The sequence below is a fragment of the Mauremys reevesii genome, linkage group 7 (assembly GCF_016161935.1).
Source record: "Mauremys reevesii isolate NIE-2019 linkage group 7, ASM1616193v1, whole genome shotgun sequence".
NCBI lineage: Eukaryota > Metazoa > Chordata > Testudines > Geoemydidae > Mauremys > Mauremys reevesii.
In genome coordinates this window covers 84,780,768-84,803,935 of record NC_052629.1, presented here as the reverse complement: position 1 = coordinate 84,803,935, position 23,168 = coordinate 84,780,768, and the positions used below count along the sequence as shown (strand labels likewise).

General features: G+C 43.4%; 1 protein-coding gene across 2 annotated transcripts in view; it reads right to left on the bottom strand.

Annotated features, from left to right (window-relative positions):
* Positions 1 to 1,175: 1,175 nt before the first annotated feature.
* The window catches only part of SHISA5 (shisa family member 5), a 70,341-nt gene continuing 48,348 nt past the window's right edge, over positions 1,176 to 23,168 (bottom strand). For both annotated transcript variants that reach the window (XM_039547770.1, XM_039547769.1), the window contains exons 4-6: positions 10,673 to 10,788; positions 7,862 to 8,080; positions 1,176 to 4,575 (exon numbers count right to left, since the gene is read on the bottom strand). In XM_039547770.1, the coding sequence (XP_039403704.1) occupies positions 4,496 to 4,575; positions 7,862 to 8,080; positions 10,673 to 10,788 (415 nt within the window). In that variant the 3' untranslated portion in view covers positions 1,176 to 4,495. The remainder of the gene's footprint in view (positions 4,576 to 7,861; positions 8,081 to 10,672; positions 10,789 to 23,168) is intronic.

The following is a 23,168-nucleotide window of genomic DNA, read 5'->3' as shown; positions in this document are numbered from 1 at the left end:
ATTAGTTTAAACAAGAATGACACTAGCTACCTGAACTCTGATTAATTTTGGGATTGGACTGTACATATCTACTGACTGTCTAATATGTCAAGAGCAATTTAGTTGAGAGGACAGTGTGAAAAAGTTTCTACACTTCATGTGTTCACTAATTATCAAATTATATACAAAACATTGCTATAGTCAAGGTGGAAGGAGATCAGTGTAATATTCTTGATTATTCCAAGGTAAATAAATGCCTACCTAAAAGCAAATGTTTTAAAATTAGAGACTGGGGGAGCCTGATAGTTCAATATGCTAATGGGACACAGAACCCTTCAGTTATTAACTCAAGACTTCTCAGTGACCTATATGAAACGAGTGGGAAGTCTAAATTCAATTTCTAGAACATAGTATCCATATTACAAAACCACCACTTCAGTTGGACAGATATATGCTCTTCTAGGGAGAATCAGAAAAGCTTACTACTATGCTTGTTTACACTGGAGTAAAAGGTGTGTTAGCGCAAATGTTTTAACATGGAAGTAAAAGCACACTGCTCTTAACACATGCTACATTGGTCAAGTTGAAGCATGTGGATGCATCAGCTTTAATCAGTCAGTTTAATGTGTGTTTAACTGTAAATAATAATAATAGAGATATACCAATCTCCTAGAACTAGAAGGGACCTTGAAAGGTTATCAAGTCCAGCCCCCTGCCTTCACTAGCAGGACCAATTTTTGCCCCAGATCCCTAAGTGGCCCCCTCAAGGATTGAACTCACAACTCTGGGTTTAGCAGACCAATGCTCAAAGCACTGAGCTATGCCTCCCCTCTATATACACCATTGTCTATACTAGACTTTCCCAAAGTGTTGGAATGTGTTGGCTAATGCATTCAAATATCACACCTTTTAATCCTAATCCAGATAATGCTTCACAGATGATCCTTTTAGATTAGGTTTGAACAATATTGTCAAGGTAGCAGAGAAGTTTGGCCTGCCCCTGCCATGCCCATTTTTGTCTAAAAGACAAGTCTGAAGTGGCAGCAACCATGAGCAATATATTCACCATACAAGATGACTAGAAATACAAAATGTTAGAACTGTCAAACACACCGGAGCAACATGTAGCTAAACAGGCATACTTCTAAATGTGACAACTTTCAAAGCAATGTGAAAACAAAATGGACACTCTATACTTCAGACATTTCCATTTATTATAAACAGATGTACAGACTTTATTCCAGTTCTTCTGAATACTTCTCACATATAACTACAAACTACTTACAAAGCAAGGTTATAACTGAGGAAAAAAACTAAGAATTATATGGTAAATTAGTACAACAGAATATTCTACTGTATTAAAATCACTAGACTTTTCAAAATAAAGGCACTTAGGGTTTATAAAAACAAAAAACTTTTGAAACATGTAAAGTTTGAATTCCATTCCCCCTCTCCCTTAACACTATCAGTTTTACATTTGCAATGTATAAGCTACTTCTGACTGACATGTTATCAATGCATAAAAGAGAGTTCATGGGCCAATTTCTGCTCTTAATTACACCCACCATTAACATAACTACACGAGTTACATAGAAACAGAATTCACTGCGTTACATGGGAACAACAGATTTTGGTCCAATGTCAATCTTTTAGCTATGATTAATATTCACTATACACTAAGAATGATAAACTGAGTTAAGTACTTCCACTATGAAACAGGAAAATGTACAAATCTGCACCCATTTCCTCCTCCTTCACTCTGTCCAGCTCCAGGAGTAATTAATTCATGAAGCAATTCTTCATTACTAACACACAGCTCCCATTAACATATACACAGTGAGGAAAGGATACCACACATGCAGTTCCTATCCTACCCCTAAATCACTATATCCTCCTCTCCTGGGATAAGAGCTCTCTTTTACCATCCTGAAATTATCCTAAATGTCCATTGTATAGTATCTGGTCCATACTATCTCTACTATGGATCCTTCTTATATGGACCATTTTCTCAGGGCTAGTGGATTGTAAGTCACATAGGCAGGGTATATGCCTACACACAAAGTTCACCTTCTGCCATGCTCTCCCCTTAAATGTGAAAACTCAAGAGGAATAGTTATGTTCAAAACTGTAGCACACTGTGGTACCACAGCTCAATGGAGTTACCTCTTAAAGCAGAAGAAAGGACAAAAATGAGGAGGCCACAGCTTTGTAATCACACAGAACCAAACAACTATGGAAAATCCCAGCCCCAACTCTGAGGACCTCAGGTCATCTGTGCTGAATAGCTGCCCCTTTCTTTCTGCCTCTACCTTGGCAGCTGTCTAATCTGGTTGCTGTGATGATCTTGGTCCCTTCTACTGTGCCTCTGCACTCCTAATTGTCCAGCCACCCACAAGGTAGAAGCTACAGAAAAGGAATTATGCCAGAAAACACTTCAGAAAATAAGACATATGGTATTTCTAGGGGAACATACCACAGCAGAAACTCCTCAGCTTGTCTCCCCATTCCTCTCCAGCTGTTCCCCCACAGCTCCAAAAGTGCAGTATTTACAGTGAGGTGCTACCCCATCTTCTGGTTGCGAAGCAGGGAAGAAAATGCACCATATAACTCAACTCCCACTTTGTGCCTGTTTCATGGCCCCATTTAATGTTACAGCACAAGTGCTCCCCTTGGTTCTATGTAACAAGGCAGACAGGGTCTCCAATCAGAATACTGGACAACTGCTGAAAGATTGTGAAATTCCCTGAAGACCATCTCAAACAAAGGTTGAAAAATCCAGGCAGAGACTGCCTTTCAATTTCTATTCCCACTGTCTGATACTATGTTAAGTATGGACAAAGCTGTTTTTGAAAGTTAGTTTCAGTCGCAGCCATTCCGCAGATAGAGGCAAGATAAACAACACTATCAGTGACAAGATCATGTCTGTACAAACAAACTTGATATATATATTTTAACCTATCACAAGTACAGGACCCAAAAACAAGCAGCTTGTAAACATCTCTAAACAAATGAAACCAGAATGAGAGTAATGTCATAATAGTCCATCAGTTCAGCTGCACTGAAGTAATAGTTAACTGATTAGCTTCATTACTGGACAATAAAAGCCTATTTCAATTTTAGAGAAGAGTTGTTGAGGGTTTTTAAAAATCAGATTGTGCAGTGTGTCTAAAATCGTGACTAGTTTGGTAAATACAAGCTTTAAAATCAAAAGTAATGCTGTGACTGGTCACAATTACAATGGGTTATAAAAGTCAACATTTTAACACGAAACTTTTATGATAAGACAATTTTTTCCCCTGTACATGTGCAATTCTCCCCAACGTAAGCTCCTTTGCCTCTCTGGGGCCAAATCCTGCCATCTTTACTTAGTCCAAACTCCCATTACACTCAGTGGAAATTGGGAGGATAGCCGGATTTGGTCTTTGCTGTACAGCATGTTGAGATTTTTCCCCCCAGTATTTTTGAAGTCAATATTTAATTTTATTGGAAGAAGAATCTTCCTTATAAAGTTCCTATCTTAGCGTAAAAACACACTCAGGTTGTCCAGGGCTTGATCTTGCTGGCTTAAAATTAGCTACTGCACACGTGAGTGAGCAGGATTTAGCACTGGGTCAGACTGCTCTTCTGCAAGTTTGAGAAGCAGTGTTTTCATCACGGGGACAATGCATGGTTCTATCAAGGTGAAATTTTTTTTGCACTATCATCAAAACGTAGTAAAAAATTGCAATGATGAAGCAAACAAATTCTCATCCAATAGTTCTCATGCAGCTTTCTTAGGTTTTCAGCTTTTTGACATGTTTGTTTAATTGAACAGTGGAGGGTTGGTTTGTTTTTTGCCAGGGATAACAGAGAATTAAATAAAGGAAGTGAAAAGACACCTAGTGACTTGACATGTTTTTAGCTTTAAAATCGGAAAAGAATAGATCAACCTCCTGCCTGTTGGGCACAAAATAAATGCAACCAGTGTGGAAAAAAGCTATTAGAACATGTTCCACTATCCCTTTCTGAAGACAATTATATTCCAGCAAAGGAAATTTCCCTTCTAAAATCACTAAGTTAAGTGTAGCTTAATTCATTATGTTAACTTGAAAACAGGAAGATCAAATTTTACTTAAGTTTTCTGACAATTAGGTTTATATTTTAATAATATGCAGATGAATGTTTACGACTGTTTAACTTATTTCTGATCATTCTTTTCGAATACCCTTCAAATTATTGCACAATACATATTACCATGCTTCTTATATCTGAACTATTCCCTTTTCACCCTTTTGTCACTGGAATTTGAACAAGTTCTCCTATTGTATTTGCTTGAGGTATGGAGTGAACTTCAAGTGATACATTCTTTTGCTTGCTGAGCTCAGTGTATTTTAAAAAGCTACTGATTTAGATTTCTCTCTTTACAGAGAGATGAGGGACTGCTGCATTTTAAGAAAATGTGCTACAGCTGTATGGTGTAAACAGCACGTTATACTTTACAAAAAAGTTATGCACAGAGGCATAATAGAAAATCCATTCAATAGATGGGCTTCTGAGGGTCCATGTAAGCAGGATTGTAGGGGGGTTGATTGACTGGGTAGGGCGCTCCAGCACCAGCTGCAAAAAACAAAAAACAAAACAAAGCACAGGGATCATATATTAATGTTCTCATTCTATACTTACTTTTCAATGATAGCTCTAATTCCTATTGCATAAGTCAAAAATTCAGCTTAGGTTGCATTTTAGTTGTGTTGGAAAATAATTTACTAGCGATAACTTGAGAAATATTCATACTTGGAGAACTGAGCCTGGAAGCTCTTTGGAGCAGGCTTTGTGTGTCTCCCTTTGCAGCATTGAGCACATTGTTAGGACTTAAATAATAAATCTTCCTCCTCTGTAGGCTGCAGCTCATTAGGGAGTGGCATGTCAAATATCAGTAAGCAGGTGCAACACTCCATTGTTAGAGGGCAGCAGTGCACATACTGAGACAGGCAAAAGTTAATGTCAAGTAGGTAAGCGAAAATAAGCCACTGGATGAGAAGATAAAGGATTGAACAATATTCCTCAGAGGGTGGAGAAACAGGATATCCTCCTGAGGAGACGCTCTCCTAATTGATGCTATTAACAATGTGTTATTTAAAAAAAGATTTTTAAGTAAAAAACCCTACCAACTTTCTACCCAAGACAAAAATATCAGCATTTTATGTAATTTAATTTTTTCCGATACTGATTTTTCTCATTGCATAACATTTTCAGCAAGTCTATTCAACTTCCTTCAGCCTCAAAAACAAGTGCTTTTCTTGGAGAAAAAGAAAAAAAAAAGGTAGCCTCAAATCAGACCTTTCATTTGTCTCTATAGTCTAATCCAATCTCCTTTGAGCTTATGACTGTTTTAGCTGAGTGCTTTTCAAATTAATTTAAGTTCACATGTTTTTTTCCCCTACATCCCACAGTCAGCAGGAGCTTTTTTGGCTGGTGTTATATAAAGTTATGTCAGTGTGGACATTCTGTTTTATCTGAAGGTGCTGAGGTTCATGGCAATTCTGATGTTTTCCAGAAACAGCTTCCACAGTAATGGGGTAGTTGCTGAGTAAGCCGTCTCCAGCACTCAGACTCATCCTTAATATGAACAGTTTAATTGTTCCAGGGAAACACAGCTATTGTGAGATATGATGATCATAGAGCATGACATTATCTTTCAGGTAATCTCCCCTTGCTATGATTATGCTAATTCCTTTGTTACAGCTTCCTCAAGTCCCGACTTGTGCTCAGTGCGGCTGCCCACTTCCTCTTATGTACAAAGCAGCACAACCATAGCATCTCAATCTTTCATCTCCACTGGAAGGACTTGTATTTTACAATCCAGTTCAAGGCTGCTTTCCCTGTTTTCAAGACCCTCCTCCTTGGCTCTAATTTTAGTTCCCAAACCTTCTCTCCTCCTCCTACTCATCGCTCCCTCTGTTTAAGCACTGGCTCCTCTCAACTTCATTGTGAATGGTACAGAGGAATCTGCTTTTTGCTGATTCTGTCACCTGAAACATCTTTTCTGTAGAGCTCTGCCCAATCAATTCTAAGTTCCAGCACAAGTTCTCTCTTCTCCTTTGTCTACACTTCCTGATGTTTTTGTTTCTGTTGTTTTTCTTTAATTATTTGATTTACTGAGCATCCTGAATTAAAAATATTGTACTTTGAAAGAGCTACTAAGTGTCAAGTATCAGAAGGGTAGCCAAGTTAGTCTGGATCTGTAAGAAGCAACAAAAAGTCCTGTGGCACCTTATAGACTGACAGAATATTGGCGCATAAGCTTTTGTGGGTGAATACCCACTTCATCAGATGCATGTCTAAGTGTGCTTGTTTTCCATGCTTCTCAGGATATGAAACTATATCCATACTTACATAAAGTGTTTTTCCATCTAGTTGAAAGGTCCACAGATATTTTATAGTGAATTTTCAGCCTAATTGCACTTTGCAAGATGAACATCTGTCCTCTAAACTACAAGCAAGCTGAAGCCCCACTGTAAGCCATCTGTATAATTTTTCATTTGTAAGTGATCCTAACAGCGGTGACTGGCAAGAGACGCATATAGTACATGGAGCTATAGCTTTGGTTTACACTACAGAGTTAGGTTGACACAAGGCAGCTTACATTAACCTTTGTAAGTGTCTACACTAAAATTTCCCTCCCACTGACGTAACTTGCCTACTACACCAACTTAACTTCACCTCCATGAGAGATGCAGAGTCAATGTCGCTGTAGTTAGGTTGACACAGTGTCACTGTAGACACAGCGTTGCTTACGTTGACTGTTGCTGGCTTTCAGAAGCGATCCCACAATGCCCCACACTGACAGGTCAGTCTGTGCAAGTGCTCCTGGTGAGGACGTGCACCGCCAACATAAGGAGCAAATTGTAGACACACAGAAGCGATGTACTTACTGAAGTGGCTATATGCCGCTGCAAATTAGGTGAATTTAATTTTGTCGTGTAGACAAGCCCTTAGAATGGATTCAAATGGTACATTTTTAATCCATTTTACTTACAAATCCCATTTGGATAAATACAAATGAACAGATAGGGTGCCTGGGCAAACAGACTGGTAGTGGTGCTCATGTGTACAGGGCCGGTGCAACCATTTAGGCAAACTAGGCGGCCACCTAGGGCACCTAGTGGTTGAGGGTGCCTAAAAGTCCACTCAGGCGAGGAGGTGGAGTGGAGGTGAGCTGGGGCGGGGGGAGGGCCGCTCACAGTAACGGGGGAGGGCAGGGAACCGCTCCCCGCCCCAGATCACCTCCACTCTGCCTCCTCCGCTGAGCACACAGCCTCTGCTCTAATTCTCCTCCAATTGGTGCTGCACGCCTGGGAGGGGAGGAGAATTAGAGCGGTGCTGGCATGCTCAGCGGAGGAAAGCTGGGGCAGGCTCCCTGGGAGGGTTAGCTGCCTCGGTGGGCAGTGTTAGCTGCCGTGGAGGGGGGCGGGGTTAGCTTCTGCCGGGGGAGGGGGGCTCCCTGGGCGGGGTTAGCTGCCGTGGAGGGGGGCAGGGTTAGCTGCCATGGAGGGGGCCTCCCCAGGCGGGGTTAGCTGCCGCGGAAGGGGGGCTTTCAAGGGGGGGTAGCTGCTGCGAGGGGGGGCTCCCCGGGTGTGGGTGGGGTTAGCTGCCACGGGGGGGGGGAGACCCCTTGAGTGGGAGGGCGTGGTTAGCTGCCATGGGCGATGGGCAAGGTTAGCTGGGAGGGGGTGGCGCAAGGTGGAAGTTTCGCCTAGGGTGCCTTGCACCGGCCCTGCATGTGTATAATTAACACAGATTTGTTACAAATGCATTTGACTTCCTAGTGTGCTTAGTGTAAGAAAGAAGAAACATGATGTTTCTCTTCAATTGTGGTTTGCCCTCCTTGCTATGGCCTTACCTGCCATTGTCTCCTGGTAGGCTGGTGGTCCTGAAACTTGAGTTGGATAAGGTGGAGGATACTGTGTTGGGTAGGATGCTGCTGGCATTCCAGGTTGTGGCTGGACTGGTACAGGATGATATCCTTGATAGGGTGCCACTGGGTAACCAGGTGGTATCCTGGGCTGCTGGGGATATGGTGCATGGACCACTGTGGTGGAAGTTGTGGTGGTCACAACAGCTATGAACATACAAAAGAAAGATGCATTTACTACTGATGCGTCAAGCAGACATCCAGAAAAAGTAATGAAGATATGGAATATTTTGAAAGTTCTTTCCTGTTCCCAAAAGGGAAATCACTGTTTGTGTTTGTAATTCACACCACGCAGAAACCCCAGTTCAGAGTTCTCCAACATATTCAGAGACTAGTACCCCTGGCCCTCACATTTAAGTCCATGATTAAACTTCCATCAACTTCCATGGGAGTGGGGCCATCATGAGCCAGGACAATGGTTAATTTACCTCCTCCTTTTACTCCACAAAGGAGCCTGAAAAAATAGTCTGACTCTACAGCTCATCTGAGAAGTTACTCACAATCCTCTGTAAAACAGATCATCATCATCCAATCATATGACTTTAAGGCAGAGAAAGTAACAAAAATTAACTAGATTCTCTTTAGACAGATAGTTTTTAATTCCATGTATGAGCATGGTTTTCCACTGGTTCCTATTGTACTTTATTAGACTTTTTATTTTATTTTTTTAAATCTGTTTCTTCCATGCATGCTAGCATATTTTCCTCTGGGATTTGTAGCCAAGTACATGGATCATGTTTGTTACTAATTTCCTGGCATAGGTTAACACTAACAACATTTGATCCTTGTTAGACAGATCTGTTACTCAGCATATTGGCTGAATAGCCACTTATTTTCACAGCTTTTGTTACGTGATATGCCAATTACTCCATTAATTAATTGTCTCCCAATTTATCTTAAAGAAGGGTACTTGACTTAATTCTCTACTGTGCCACTTACCACCCCTTTATATTGGCCTTGTAGCTTTACCATCTACTTCATAAACCCTCTGTGATGGTGTTTACAGGCCACATGCTAAAACATAGCAAGGCAAGGGGCAGTACTGGGCCAGAGAGACCCTGCCCCTCAGCAGGTGCAAGGCATGGTCCAGGTGGAGGGATAGTTAAAAGGGCCCTGGGTCGTTCATGGGCAGCAGGGAAGGAGTTACAGGCTGTACCAGGAGCTGTGGGAAGCATCACCACAGTATTGGTAAGGCCACTGTGGAAACCAAGAGAGGACCTGAAGGACGGGATGTTGTCCCCACAGCAGAACTACGCTGATACTGCAAAGACTGTGACCATGCTCCAAACAGAGGACCCACAGTCTGGTAGGGAGTGACTCAGGTGAACTTAGGATGGCATAAAGAGTGGTCTAGAACACTGTAACACCCCTTTACAGCCCCGGATCAGAACCCAGTGGAATGGGAGGGCCTGGGTCCCCCGTCTTCTACTTCCCCTCCCTTCTGTCATTACAGAATCCTAAGGTGTATAAGAAGGGATGCATAGGAGGGAGATACCTGCCATATACAACCCAACAGAGCTCCATCTAGAATGAGTGGAGAGAGGAGAACTGTGAAGTCACCGCCTGACCACTAGGCCAGCGTGCTATGAGACTGACCTGTTACACACAGTAAAACATATTCCTCTCTATAGCCAACAGTTAAATGGCATGTTTGTTTTTTAAATTGAGCAACTACAACCATTTTGTTTCCTGTTTTACCTCCCTCCCCACTTCAGAAGCATGGATACCACTCGAGACCTTTTTAAGCATAGGATTTGGTCCACCATACCTACTTTTAGTCCACTTTATCCTCATACCCTGCAAACAGTCACGTTTTTGATAAGCAGCACTGTAGCTGGGCTGGAATCAGGTAACAATTTTAAAGTGGTCTTGTTAATGTAGTTAAAACTAAATATAAAATAGATTTCTAATTAAAATGTTCCCTTGTCTAGGTGGTCAACAATACTAGTAGTTTGAGATACGTTGGTCCAAGTGTGGGTTTCTTCTTTTAATAGATAAAATAGATGTATTTAAAATAGTAGATTTTCAATATAAATACAGACATTCCAAACATTCTTTTGACTTCATGCCATTCTAGTTTTTAAAAGTTTAGGTTCTGGAAAATTATTAAAATAATTCCCATTTCAAACTGGATTCTAGTGGGATGTTTAGATAGATAATTAGGAGTTAAGACTTATAAAGTGGTACAGTATACTTTGAGTCACAGTCAACACAACACAGCTTGTCCATTAACAAAAATTTCCTGTTTTAATTGACCTAACATGGCTAGCTCAGGAAATTATTTAGATAATCTGTTCTTCAGTGATAATCCAAAAGACAGATCATCAAGATGTTTTAAGAAGCAGCAAAGAATCCTGTGGCACCTTATAGACTAACAGATGTTTTCTGTGGCATCAGATGTTTTAAGGTAGCATGAGATGGAGAAGAAGTAGTTCTCATTCTCTGAAGATTTGTTTAATTTCCTGGCACTTTCAGTAATTGCAACCACAGTTACTGTTGCACTGTTTGGACCTTGGTATATTTCCCATGGCCACTCTCTTGCGAAGACTGCCATAGGGAGGAATTTTTAAAGGAATCAATTATTCCAACTTTTGCTCACTAAAGAAAAAACATTTGAATGGTGTGTGGGAAGGATGGGGAGGGGAGGAGTTGTACTAGTTTGACAATGATGCTATTTACTAAAAACAAAACGTCACTGAAAAGAGATAAAAGTTAACAAAACTGTAAACAAATACTCACGCCGTTGCCTCCGACACGTTTCATACAAGCAGCAGCATGAACAGGTGAAGCACAGAATGACAGTGACTACGAACACCACGAAGAGGGTGACCCCTATAGCAATAAAGGTCCCAAAACTGAAAAAGAAGAGGCACTTGAAAGTCACACTGTTTTTTGTGCAGCTGTGTTACCACACCCCTACAATAACATTCTTTAGCTATGCAAAAACGCTTAGGAATCTGTGTGTCGTTCCAGTTCTATTTTTATTACCATTTATCGTTCACTATCACATATTTGAACAGTAAACAGCTTTTTAAGGGTCCAGTCCTGAGTGAACTCAAATCTACTGAAAGACAATGCAAACAGGAAGCTGCTCAGCACCTCCTAGGAAGCATTAAATGTTTTGCATGATTGAACCCTAACATGGATAGTTTAATCTTTTCTATTGTAATGTGGTTGTGTGTGTGTACTTTCAAGACCAGAGATATAAAGCTTCAAACTCATTTAAGTCACATTTTGTATTTTTGGACAGTGGTTCTCAAATGTTCAGAAGCGCAAGACCACTTTTTTCATTAATAAAATTGTGGATTCCCCATTAAACATGGAATGCTTGAATCAGTGAGAATCCAGGTGTTCTGTTTGTTTTTTCCAAGCCTTCTCCCACTCCAAAAAGTCTTCACAGACCTCTTGGTGATTGCAGACAATGGTTTTAGACCCTGTGTTTTGCAGGTCTTGCCAGATCGGGATCTTGTGCAGTTTGGATGCAACCTGAAGTTATTACACTATCCAACTACACTCAGTAGTTTGCATTAGAAGATCTGGTCTTAGTGCAATTTCTGAGAGACAGGAATACTCATCACAGATAGCACCCTTGTTGGCAGTCTCAACATAGGCAAACCAAGGATTGCTTTGGCATTTTCTTTTTTTCAGTAGTACCAAACCAAGGAGACAGTACATGGTGTTAGGTCTCAGAACTCTTTTTTATTACCCCTGATTATTTACCTTTTCAGTCTAGAGAGAGTTAGATACTTAGTGGATGTCTCCCATTTTCTGCAGATCTTTTTACTGCCATGCCAGATCCTCAAGCTTTTCTGAAAGATCATTGTTTAGACTTCCTATGTAGTCTTCTTTACTGATACATAAATCACAATGCCTGGGTTGTTCAAGCAAAGGCTTTTTATGCTTTAATTATAAAGTAGCTCAAATGTATGCATTTAGCCGATCTGCTATTGTTTTCTGTGATTTGAAATCTAATGAAGCACTTCTTCCATTCACGCTATTCTGTGGACTTAGATTGAAAATCTTGTGGACAGTTAAATTTGGCATTTATATTTCTTCTTTATGCTAGTCCAAAATGAATAAAATTCTGGCACATAATCATCCAACAATGGTAAAAAACAATCACAGGAAATCACTTTCTTTGAACAATGAACTTTAACAAGGAACACAAGATTATGTTTAGAATTATCCTGCCCTCTGCTTCATTGCTGAGCTTCTGCCTAAAGTATTTCCCAGACTTCTTCCTGTCTTGTTTCCTGTCACAGTTTTAAATGAAACATATGTATGCCTACAACCATTTTCACATTGGCAACTGATGGTGATTAGTTTTCACTACTGACAACCCAGGCAAATTGAATGACTGACCTGAATTTGAGAGGCTCTGTGCTCCTATTACCAATTCCTGAGGCCTCATGTCTCAGCTGGCAGCCAATAAACATTAGTGAAATTAGAAGTACAGGCTCTGTACTGTTATTTATTAAGTGACTGGCCAGTGCAAATTAAGACTGGGCCACACAGACCCATTACAACAGTGGTCCCTATCCTTTTCGTCTGGCGCCGTGGCGGTGGTGGAGCACCTGCCGAAATGCTGCCAACTTTCTGCGGCATTTCAGCGGCGACGCCTCTCGATGATGTCGCTTGTTGGCGGCAAGTGGCGTCATCGAGAGGTGTCGCCGCCGAATTTCTGCGGCATTTTGGCGGCGACACCTCTCGATGATGCCACTTGCCGCCGACAAGCGACGTCATCAAGAGGTGTCGCCGCCGAAACGCTGCAGAAATTAGGCAGCATTTCGGCGGATGCTCCACCGCCGGCCAGGACGTGGGAGCATTTAGATGCGCCCGCGGGCACCACGTTGGGGACCCCTGCATTACAAGGTACTTTAAGCACATACTCAAAGGAACAAGAGGGAAAGGAGGCAAGTGCACAAAGATTCATATACAAGAATAATTTTGTTTGTGCACATACAGAAGTAGTCACACAAATCACAGCACAAGAAAATTTAAGTACTTCACATATGGTCTTGCTACATGTTTTGTGTTTTTAAGAAACTAACTTATTTTAAAATAAAGACATTTCTGGCTCTTATTTTACAGATTGACTTCACTGACGAAATTATGCCCTGGTGTCTAGTTGTCCTCTTTGCTTATATGACTTACAATGGCCTTTCTTACCAGCATTGTGATATAGAAATAACTCACAGTTCAGCTGCATTGCCCACCAAACCGTCATATTATAGTACTTAAACTAAGGCCTTGTCTTCACTGCTAAAAAAGGGTGTGTGTTTTTTACCTCAGGGTAACTAACATGAATAAACCACAGTAAAGACCAGACACTTCAGTTTTATCATAAGGTAAACAGCTCCATATTTCCTCCATAGGTTGATCTCAACAAGTTGACCTCATGGTAAAACTGAAGTGGCCAGGTCTTAACAGTGTTTGTATCTCATGATAGCTCATCTGTAGTGGTTACCATGAAGTTAAAAAAAAACCCAACACATGAAAAGCACACCTTTTTAGTGTTGAAGACAAGGCCTAAGTTGCAGCCTGCCCGTGATTGCCCCCAATATCTTGATTCCTTTTTATATGCCTATTCTTGTACTGAACTTAACATTGTAGTATCTCAGACCAATCCAAGGAGGAAAAAAAAGTGACAAACTCTTGAATGGTTGCTTCTCTTAACTGTAAAAGGAAATTACATTTGTTTTTATAAAACACTGGTTTGCTATGTGCTGCTGTTTGTGACGACTAAGTTGAAGTTAGTTTCCTTGATCAACTAGCCAGTTCACAAAGTTCTATTGACAAATAACTAGGTAATAAACATTTTGTCCAATTTTTTGACAGACTGTTAGCTGTAGCATCCTGGTCACTTAGGTAACTGCGTAACAGAAGGTGCGCTAATAATAATCAGCCAAACAACACAGGACTTAAGCTATTTCTGTCAAAGTGTTTTGTTGGGAGCAACTCTTTTCCCCATTTTAAGTAGGATCACTTTTCTCAGCGTTATCAAGCCTTTGGAAGACATTCCAGACAGAAGTCATGCATACAAAACACTGAAAAAAAAATTATGTATTCAAACATTTTGGGACTCCTAGAAACCACCTTCAAACCATTCCCCCACACAAAGGGACAGTTTCCTCCAAAAACACAACTAACATCAACAACCTCCCTCAGATTAACAGTCTTGCCACCGTGGATATCACCTGCCTATACACCAACATCCTTCACAATGACAGCATCACTGCTTGCCTTAAATATCTACAAGACAATGGACAACACTCAGATATCCACCTGAAATACATTGCCAAACTCATCCAGTTCATCCTCACCCATAATTTTACATTCAACAAACACTTTGTCCAAACCCTGGGAAAAGCCATCAGCACTAGAACGGCTCCCCAATATGCCAGCCTCTTCATGGACCCCTTGACGAATAACTATTTAACAAAAATGCATCACAAACCCAATGTCATACCTGAGATATGTTGATGATATTTTCATCATCAGACAACCTAAACTCCTTAACAGATTTCCACCACAACTTCAACAACCACCACTCAACCATTAAATTCTCTCTAGAACACTGCTACACTAGCATCAACTTCCTGGACACCACAAGCAGCTTCAATAATGGAACCTTACATGTACTTTCACAAATCCAGCAACAACCCCAGGCACACAAAGAAATCTCATCTATAGCCAGGCACACAGAAAAGAAGCTCTAGGATATACACCTTAACACACTTAAAACTGCCTTCACCAAAGAAGGATACTCCACCAGAGTAGAGACTGCATCCTGGAATGGAACACCCAAATATTCAGAGAACATGTTTCAATACAGAAAAAAAAACCTGATCACACACCCCTAGTTGTCACCTACCACCCCACTTTGCAACCCATATGGGGTATCATTAAATAATTACGACCCATACTCAATGGGGACCACATCCTGAAAGAGATCTTTCCCATACCCCCTCCACTGGCCTTTGAACAACCCCCAATCTTGCCATGCTCATCATCAGAAGCAAGCTCCCCACAGTTCAGGGCCCACCAAATCAAAGTGGCACTAGACCCTGCCAGAACATCAGAGACAAAACCTGCAGACACCTCTCCACCGCTATGATAATCAATACATTCCACAATACATCTTTCAAGATCCATTGGTCCTACACATGCCCATCACAAAGTGTGGTATACCCAGGGCCGGTGCAAGTACATTTTGTACCCTAGGTGAAACTTCCACCTTGCGCCCCCCCCGGTAACATCGGTTCATTGAGGGACAAATCCCAACGAGCCTTTATAGACCCCAGGGGCCAGCCTGTCCAGGGGCTGCTCCCCAAACCAGGTTCCCCCCTCCCCACCCCCTGAACTCCCCTGGAGGGTGCACAGCCCCCCAGTGAACCCTCTTCATCCCGGCAGCCCCCACCCCGAGTCCACTCACTGGCTTTGCCAGACTTGGGCCACTGCAGCAGCTCGGCAGGGAGGAGCTGCCTTCTGGGGGCTCCTGCAGCAGATGCATGTGGGCAGAGGCCCCTGTGTGCCCCCCCCGGCTCCCCCCTCACCATGCTCAGGCTCTGTGGCTCCCGGGAGTGTGAGCTGCCACTGCTGCCGCTCCCGGAGCAGGCTCAGGGCCCTGCACCTGGCGGCGGCTCAAGTGCCTGGGAGCCGCAGAGCCCGAGCATGGCGAGGGGGGAGCTGGGGGGTGCATGGGGACCTCTGCCCGCATGCACCTGCTGCAGCTGCAGGAGCCCCCCGGGGGGGCACCAGGCTGTAGCCTGGGCAGGAGGGGCGGGGGGCACGGCTGCTCCCCACTAGCGGCGCTGCAGCCTTTGCAGGGCTCCTGCCCCCCTGCACTGTGCCGGCTCCCGCATGGCTGGGGATCACCACCAATGCTCTGGCTCTCCGGTGCCTCTGAAAGGCGGCTCCTCCCTGGAGAGCCAGGGCACCACTTTTTTGCACCCCCAGGGCCATCCTTAGGATTTACGGGGCCCAATGCAGTATTATCAAACTGGTGCCCCATGCCCAACGGCAGCCTGAGCTTGCAGCCTGGTGGAGGCGGGGGTGGAGGGACAAGGCAGAAAGAATAGCAAGATGCCCGGCCCGCCTCATGGTGGCAGAGAGTCACAGTTCCCTGCAGAGACCCCTGTACCCTCTTCCTCATGCAGAATGGACATGCAGAAGGTACCTAATTAAAAGCACTAAACTTGGGAATAAAAAATGTCCGTCACAGGTTTTTTGATATGCCCTGAAGTTTGTCAGACATTTATTTGCAAAAACTTTGTAGTAAGGGCGAGTCAGCTGTCTTGCTGAATACAACATTAAATATTATGGAATATATGATGCAGCTCTTCTTTGTTTTAAATTTTCTTAATCAGTATTTCTAAGCTAATTTTATATTTTAAATGTGCTCTTAAGCCTTCATAAAGTAATCATTCCAGATTACTACATATTTAACTCACTGAAATAGACATTATGTTAAATTCATTAGTCACAGAGGTTTAGGCCTGGTCTACACTACGCGTTTATACCGAATTTAGCAGCGTTTAACCAATTTAAACCTGTACTCATCCACACAACGAAGCCCTTTATATCGATATAAAGGGCTCTTAAAACCGATTTCTGTACTCCTCCCCGATGAGGGGAGTAGCGCTCAAATCGGTATTGCCATGTCGGATTAGGGTTAGTGTGGCCGCAATTCGATGGTATTGGCCTCCGGGAGCTATCCCACAGTGCACCATTGTGACCACTCTGGAAAGCCATCTGAACTCGGAAGCACTGGCCAGGTAGACAGGAAAAGCCCCACAAACTTTTGAATTTCATTTCCTGTTTGGCCAGCGTGGAGAGCTCACCAGCACAGGTGACCACGCAGAGCTCATCAGCACAGGTAACAATGTAGTCTCCGGAGAATCAAAAAAGAGCTCCAGCATGGACCGCACGGGAGGTACTGGATCTGATCGCTCTATGGGGAGAGGATTCCGTGCTAACAGAACTCCATTCCAAAAGACGAAATGAAAAAACATTTGAAAAAATTTCCAAGGCCATGATGCAGAGAGGCCACACCAGAGACTGAATCATAGAACTTAAGATCAGAAGGGACCATTATGATCAAAAGAAGGGACCATTATGATACAGTGCCGTGTGAAAGTTAAGGAGCTCAGACAAGCCTACCAGAAAACCAAAGAAGCAAACGGAAGGTCCAGGGCACGGCCGAAAACATGCCACTTCTACGCTGAGCTGCATGCAATTCTAGGGGGGTCCGCCACCACTACCCCACCCCTGTCCATGGATTCCGAGGTGGGGGTGGTAATTGCAGCCATGGCTGAGGATTCTGCGGATGGAGAAGATGAGGAGAAAGAGGAGGACGAGCTTGCAGAGAGCACACAGCACTCCGTTCTCCCCAACAGCCAGGAGCTTTTTCTCACCCTGATGGAATTGCCCTCCCAAGCCACTATCCCAGACAATGAAGCCATGGAAGGGACCTCTGGTGAGTGTACCTTTGTAAATATAAAACATGGTTTAAAAGCAAGTGTTCTTTAATGATTAATTTGCCCTGAGGACTTGGGATGCATTCGCGGACAGTACAGTTCCTGGAAAAATCTGTTAACATGTCTGGGGATGGAGCGGAAATCCTCCAGGGACATCTCCATGAAGCTCTCCTGGAGGTACTCCAAAAGCCTTTGCAGAAGGTTTCTGGGCAGGGCAACCTTATTCCGTCCTCCATGGTAGGACACTTGACCACGCCATGCATGTAGCAAATAATCTGGTATCACTGCATGACAAAGCCTAGCTGCGTATGGTCCCGGTGTTTGCTGGCATTCAAGCAACATCCGTTCTTTATCTTGCTGTGTTATACTCAGGAGAGTGATAGCGTTCATGGTAACCTGGTTGAAATTCAGGAATTTAATTAAGGGGACAGAGATGGCCATTCCTGCTGGGCTGTTTGCCTGTGGCTTAAAATAAATCCTTCCCTGCAGGTAGTTAAGCAGGGGGAAGAGGGGCGGGTGATTGGCGCTGAGCTTTTTCGCGTTTGGCTAGTAGGGATCTTCCCTGCTACCAGCCACGCGGTTTAGGGGGACAGGGGGCGACGGGGGTGTTTAGCTGTGATCTTCCATACCAGCCACGCGGTGGGGGGAGGGGTAAAGCGATCATCCCAGAGAATTGGATGGGGGGTGGTGGTTTCTGCTGCTGCACGTTAACAGGAAAGAAGCAGCACTCAACGGGCTTTGCTTGCTATTTGGGAAAGGAGGGCGCTGGATATATGAAGGCTGCAGAAGACGAAAGACAATGGCTTACCAGGGCCGCATGCAAGCCGAATTCTGCTGCCCAGACCTGCGTCTGTGAGATCTCTAACACCAGAGCCGCAGGCACTCAATATTAAGATGCAAAATGCAACCTTGTAGTGAAATCATATGTGCTATGTAAGGTGAATAGTGTTGTTCACCGTGAAAGAGTATAACCATTGTTCTGTAAAATGTATCTTTTTAAATACGTCTCTCCCTTTTTTCCCCTCCCTCATGCAGCTGCAAATTTTTCAAGCCTCCCTACTCCGTCCCGAAGGCTATCTCAGATAAGGCGGCAGAAAAAAAAGATGTGAGACGAAATGTTCTCGGAAATCATGGAAGTGACCCGCAATGAAAGAGCTCATCTGAATGAGTGGAAGAACGTGGTATCAAAGTATAGGAAAGATGCCAGTGACCATGAGGACAGGAGGGACGAACGTGAGGACAGGAGGGACGAACGTGAGGACAGGAGGGATGCTCGAGATGAGAGGTGGCGGCAGGAAGATCAGCGGTGGCGGGATGCAATGCTGGGGCTGCTGTGTGATCAAACTGACATGCTCCGGCGTATGGTGGAGCTTCAGGAACGGCAGCAGAATCTTAGAGTGCTGCTGCAGCCTCTGTATAACCACTCTCCCACCTCACCATGTTCCTTAGCCTCCTCACCCACCAGATGAGTAAGAACGTGTGGGGGTAGGCTCCGTGCACCCGCCCACTCCACCCCAGTGGACAGCCCAACCAAAAGGCTCTCATTATTATGAAATTTTTTTAGTGGCCTTTTCCTTCCCTCCTATTCTCCTCCCAAACCCCACCTCGGCTACCTTGTCAGTTCTCTCCCTCTTTTTATAATTAAGTAATAAAGAATACATGATTTTTAAACGAGAGTGACTTTATTTCCTTAGAAAGCAAGCTGTGTTCGAAGGGGGGGTGGTGGCTTACAGGGAATGAGTCAATCAAGGGGTGGTGGGTTTCATCAAGGAGAAACAAACACAACAGTCAGACTGTACCCTGGCCAGTGATGAAACTGGTTTTCAAAGCTTCTCTAATGCGCACCGCTTCCTGGTGTGCTCTTCTAATCGCCCTGGTGTCTGGCTGCGTGTAATCAGCGGCCGGGTGTTTTGCCTCAGCCTCCCACCCCGCCATAAAAATCTCCTCCTTACTCTCACAGAGATTGTGGAGCACACAGCAAGCAGCAATAACAATGGGGACATTGGTTTGGCTGAGGTCTAAGCGAGTCAGTAATGTGCGCCAGCGCACCTTTAAACGGCCAAATGCACATTCTACCACCATTCTGCACTTGCTCAGCCTGTAGTTGAACAGCTCCTGACTTCTGTCCAGGCTGCCTGTGTAGGGCTTCATGAGCCATGGCATCAAGGGGTAGGCTGGGTCCTCCAGGATAACTACAGGCATTTCAACATCCCCAACAGTTATTTTCGGGTCTGGGAAGTAATTCCCTTGCTGCAGCCGTTTAAACAGAGTAGCGTTCCTGAAGACGCGAGCGTCATGAACCCTTCCCGGCCATCCCATTTGGGTGAAACGTCCCTTGTGATCCACCAGTACTTGCAGCACCATTGAAAAGTACCCCTTGTGGTTTATGTAGTGGGTGCCCTGGTGCTCCGGTGCCAAGATAGGGATATGGGTTCCATCTATTGCCCCACCACAGTTAGGGAATCCCATTGCAGCAAAGCCATCCACTATGACCTGCACATTTCCCAGAGTCACAACCTTTCGTAGCAGCAGCTTAATGATTGCTTTGGCTACTTGCATCACAGCAGCCCCCACAGTAGATTTGCCCACTCCAAATTGATTCCTGACTGACTGGTAGCTGTCTGGCGTTGCAAGCTTCCAGAGGGCTATTGCCACTCACTTCTCAACTGTGAGGGCTGCTCTCATCTTGGTATTCTGGCATTTCAGGGCAGGGGAAAGCAAGTCAAAAAGTTCAATGAAAGTGCCCTTACGCATGTGAAAGTTTCGCAGCCACTGGGAATCATCGCACACCTGCAACACTATGCGGTCCCACTAGTCTGTGCTTGTTTCCCGGGCCCCAAATCGGCGTTCAACGGCTAGAACCTGCCCCATTACCAGCAGGATCTCCAACGCGCCGGGGTCCGCAGTTTGAGAGAATTCTGTGTCCATGTCCTCATCACTCTCGTCGCCGCGCTGCCGTAGCCGCCTCCTCCTCACCTGGCTTTGCAGATCCTGGTTCAGCATAGATTGCACGAGAATGTGCCAGGTCTTTAAAACGTCCATGATTTCTGTCTTGAGCTGAGCAGGGTCCATGCTTGCCGTGGTATAGCATCTGCACAGTTCACCCAGGAAAATAAGGCACGAAACAGTTGTCTGCCGCTGCTTTCACGGAGGGAGGGGTGAGGCTGTACCCAGAAGCACCAGCGACAATGTTTTTTGCGCCATTAGGCACTGGGATCTCAACCCAGAATTCCAATGGGAGGGGGAGACTGCGGGAACTATGGGATAGCTATGGGATAGTTACCCACAGTGCAACGCTCCGGAAATCAACGCTAGCCTCGATACATGGACGCACACCGCCGAATTACTGTGCTTAGTGCGGCCGCGTGCACTTGACTTTATACAATCTGTTTTAAAAAACGGTTTCTGTAAAATCGGAATAATCCCATAGTGTAGACATACCCTTAATATGTTCATAACAATGTTCATTGCTTTTAGAAAAAGAAAACACTAATTTTCTTTGTGTGATCTCCATAACAATACACGTTTATGAAATTTCACCAATTTTAAAAAATATGTTTCCAAACTTTAGGCATAACAAAGGATTTTATATCTTACTAAGGTGCTGATTTTGCTTAAAACTAGTTCATCAGATAGTCAGAAGTAAAGAAAGGGCAACTCTTTGTCCAGCTATTTGGAAGCAAAGGGCTGTTGCTTCCTTCAATAGACAGGGGAAGAGGGGTGTGAAGGGAGAAATGGATGGACAGAAAGGACAGGAAGACTTTTGAAGTAAGTTTTTTTACTATAGTAATTAAAATGTGCATTTTAGATAAAGGTGGTCTTTTGAAGAATTTATTTAAAAAACCATATGTCTGAAGATCCAAGCATTTAAGGCTAAAGATGATTGTGCATCTAAAAAAATCTATGCAAGGATTTTTTAGAGATGTGATTTTATAATCTTCACCAACTCACTAATGAAATATTTTTAAAGCAAATTTTAAACTAAGGTCCTGTAGACTGACATGATCTGCGTAAACAGTCATGCACAACTGTTTTTGTCAGTACATTCAGAAACTGGACAGTGGATACCTGGGGGTTGGTAAATGCCTGTTAAATGTCTCCATTAGCCCTTGAATGGCTCTTTAACAGTTTCAGAGTTGTGCTAATAGGTCTGGCGGGCTAGAGATTTTTTTCTCTTTTAACTTCTAGATCCCCTTCCCAGGAAGGCTCAGAGCCTGCAGGAAGGGTCAGAACAGGGATAGGAAAACCAGAAGGGTGGACACTAAGACCCAGCAGTGCCCCAAATTTTCAGATGCCCTACACAGCAGCCTATGCCTGAGGACGGCCCTAGGAGCCCCGAACCACTTGCTGCCCTAGGCGACTGCCTAGTTCGCCTAGTGGTTGCACCGGCCCTGGGTATACCTCATCTAGTGCACTAAATGCCCCAGTAACAACTATGTGGAGGAATACAATATACCCATTACACTCTCAAATGAACTCACACAGAAAAACAACAAAAAAACACTATATCACCTGCAGGCAAACACATTTCACAAAGTGATCACTCTTTCTGACCTCTCAGTCCTCATCCTTAATGGAAACCTGCACAATGCCTTGAAAAGTTGAGACTGGAAGCTTAAATTCATAACTTTACTAAACACTACAAATCATGGACACAAAGACACTGGATTTACGATTCATTACAACAATCTATAACCCATTAACACTCCTTTGTCCTATAACTGCAGAGATGTTAACTACCTCCTTAAAAAGTCTCTTGCAATATGTGTTACCTCCTTAAGCTAAACAATCTGTTCCAACTTGTATTTAGCTGTGACACTGAATAGCTTTCGCAGACCTGAAGAAAAGTTCTGCGCAAGCTAGAAAGCCTGTCTTTTTCACCAACAGAAGTTGCCTCACCCACCTTGTCCCCCTAAATTCTCCAAAAAGTAGTTACAAAATTATTAGCAAACATGCAGCAACAGCTATGTTCTAATCTCACAATATAAACATGTCCTTACATATATTCTCTTGTGGTGCTCATACATTCAATCTTTTCCAACATTGCTGAGTGATATATCTTTTTAATATATTTCAATCAACAATGCAGAGATACCAGCTTGAATGTTAGTGCCTGAATGTTAGTGCTGTACTATCGTGCTTCAGACAGAGCTTTCAAAGAACAAGAACTGATTCACTCCGATGAAGAATGATGTGGATGTTTTTCCTCTGCATATAAAATTGCTCTGATATGCCCTACACTGCAAAATCTTAGACAGATAGCATTTACGGTACGTAGTCTTTTGCAGTTTGCTAAGCGGAAGCAGCACAGCAGCAAGAAGCAAAAGCAACTCACTGACTTTTTAAAGAAAAACTAGACTAGTTTATTGTAATGTCTACTTTAAATCTCTAATAAAGCAACACTTTTTTTCTCGTTTATTGTTTCCTTCAAGTAGGAGTTTATTTTCTAAGGTTTTCTATACTTTATGGATGTGACATTTACTGTATACAGTAATTTCATTTTAACATGGTCCCCGCTATAACGCGGTACTCGGCATGGATCCCAAATCCTGTGCTCTAGCGAGGGTCCGGTGTATACGTTACATGTGAAGTCTGTTTCTTGAGGGGTATATGTAGAATATATGCCAACTTTCTCATACAGTTTAAAGCCTAAGTGTGGACTTATCTGCCAGTAAAGCATTTTTGTCATTTCAATCACAAAAGCAACTAATATTTATTCACATTAGAGAGTCTAAATTCACTGTGGGAATCCTGTG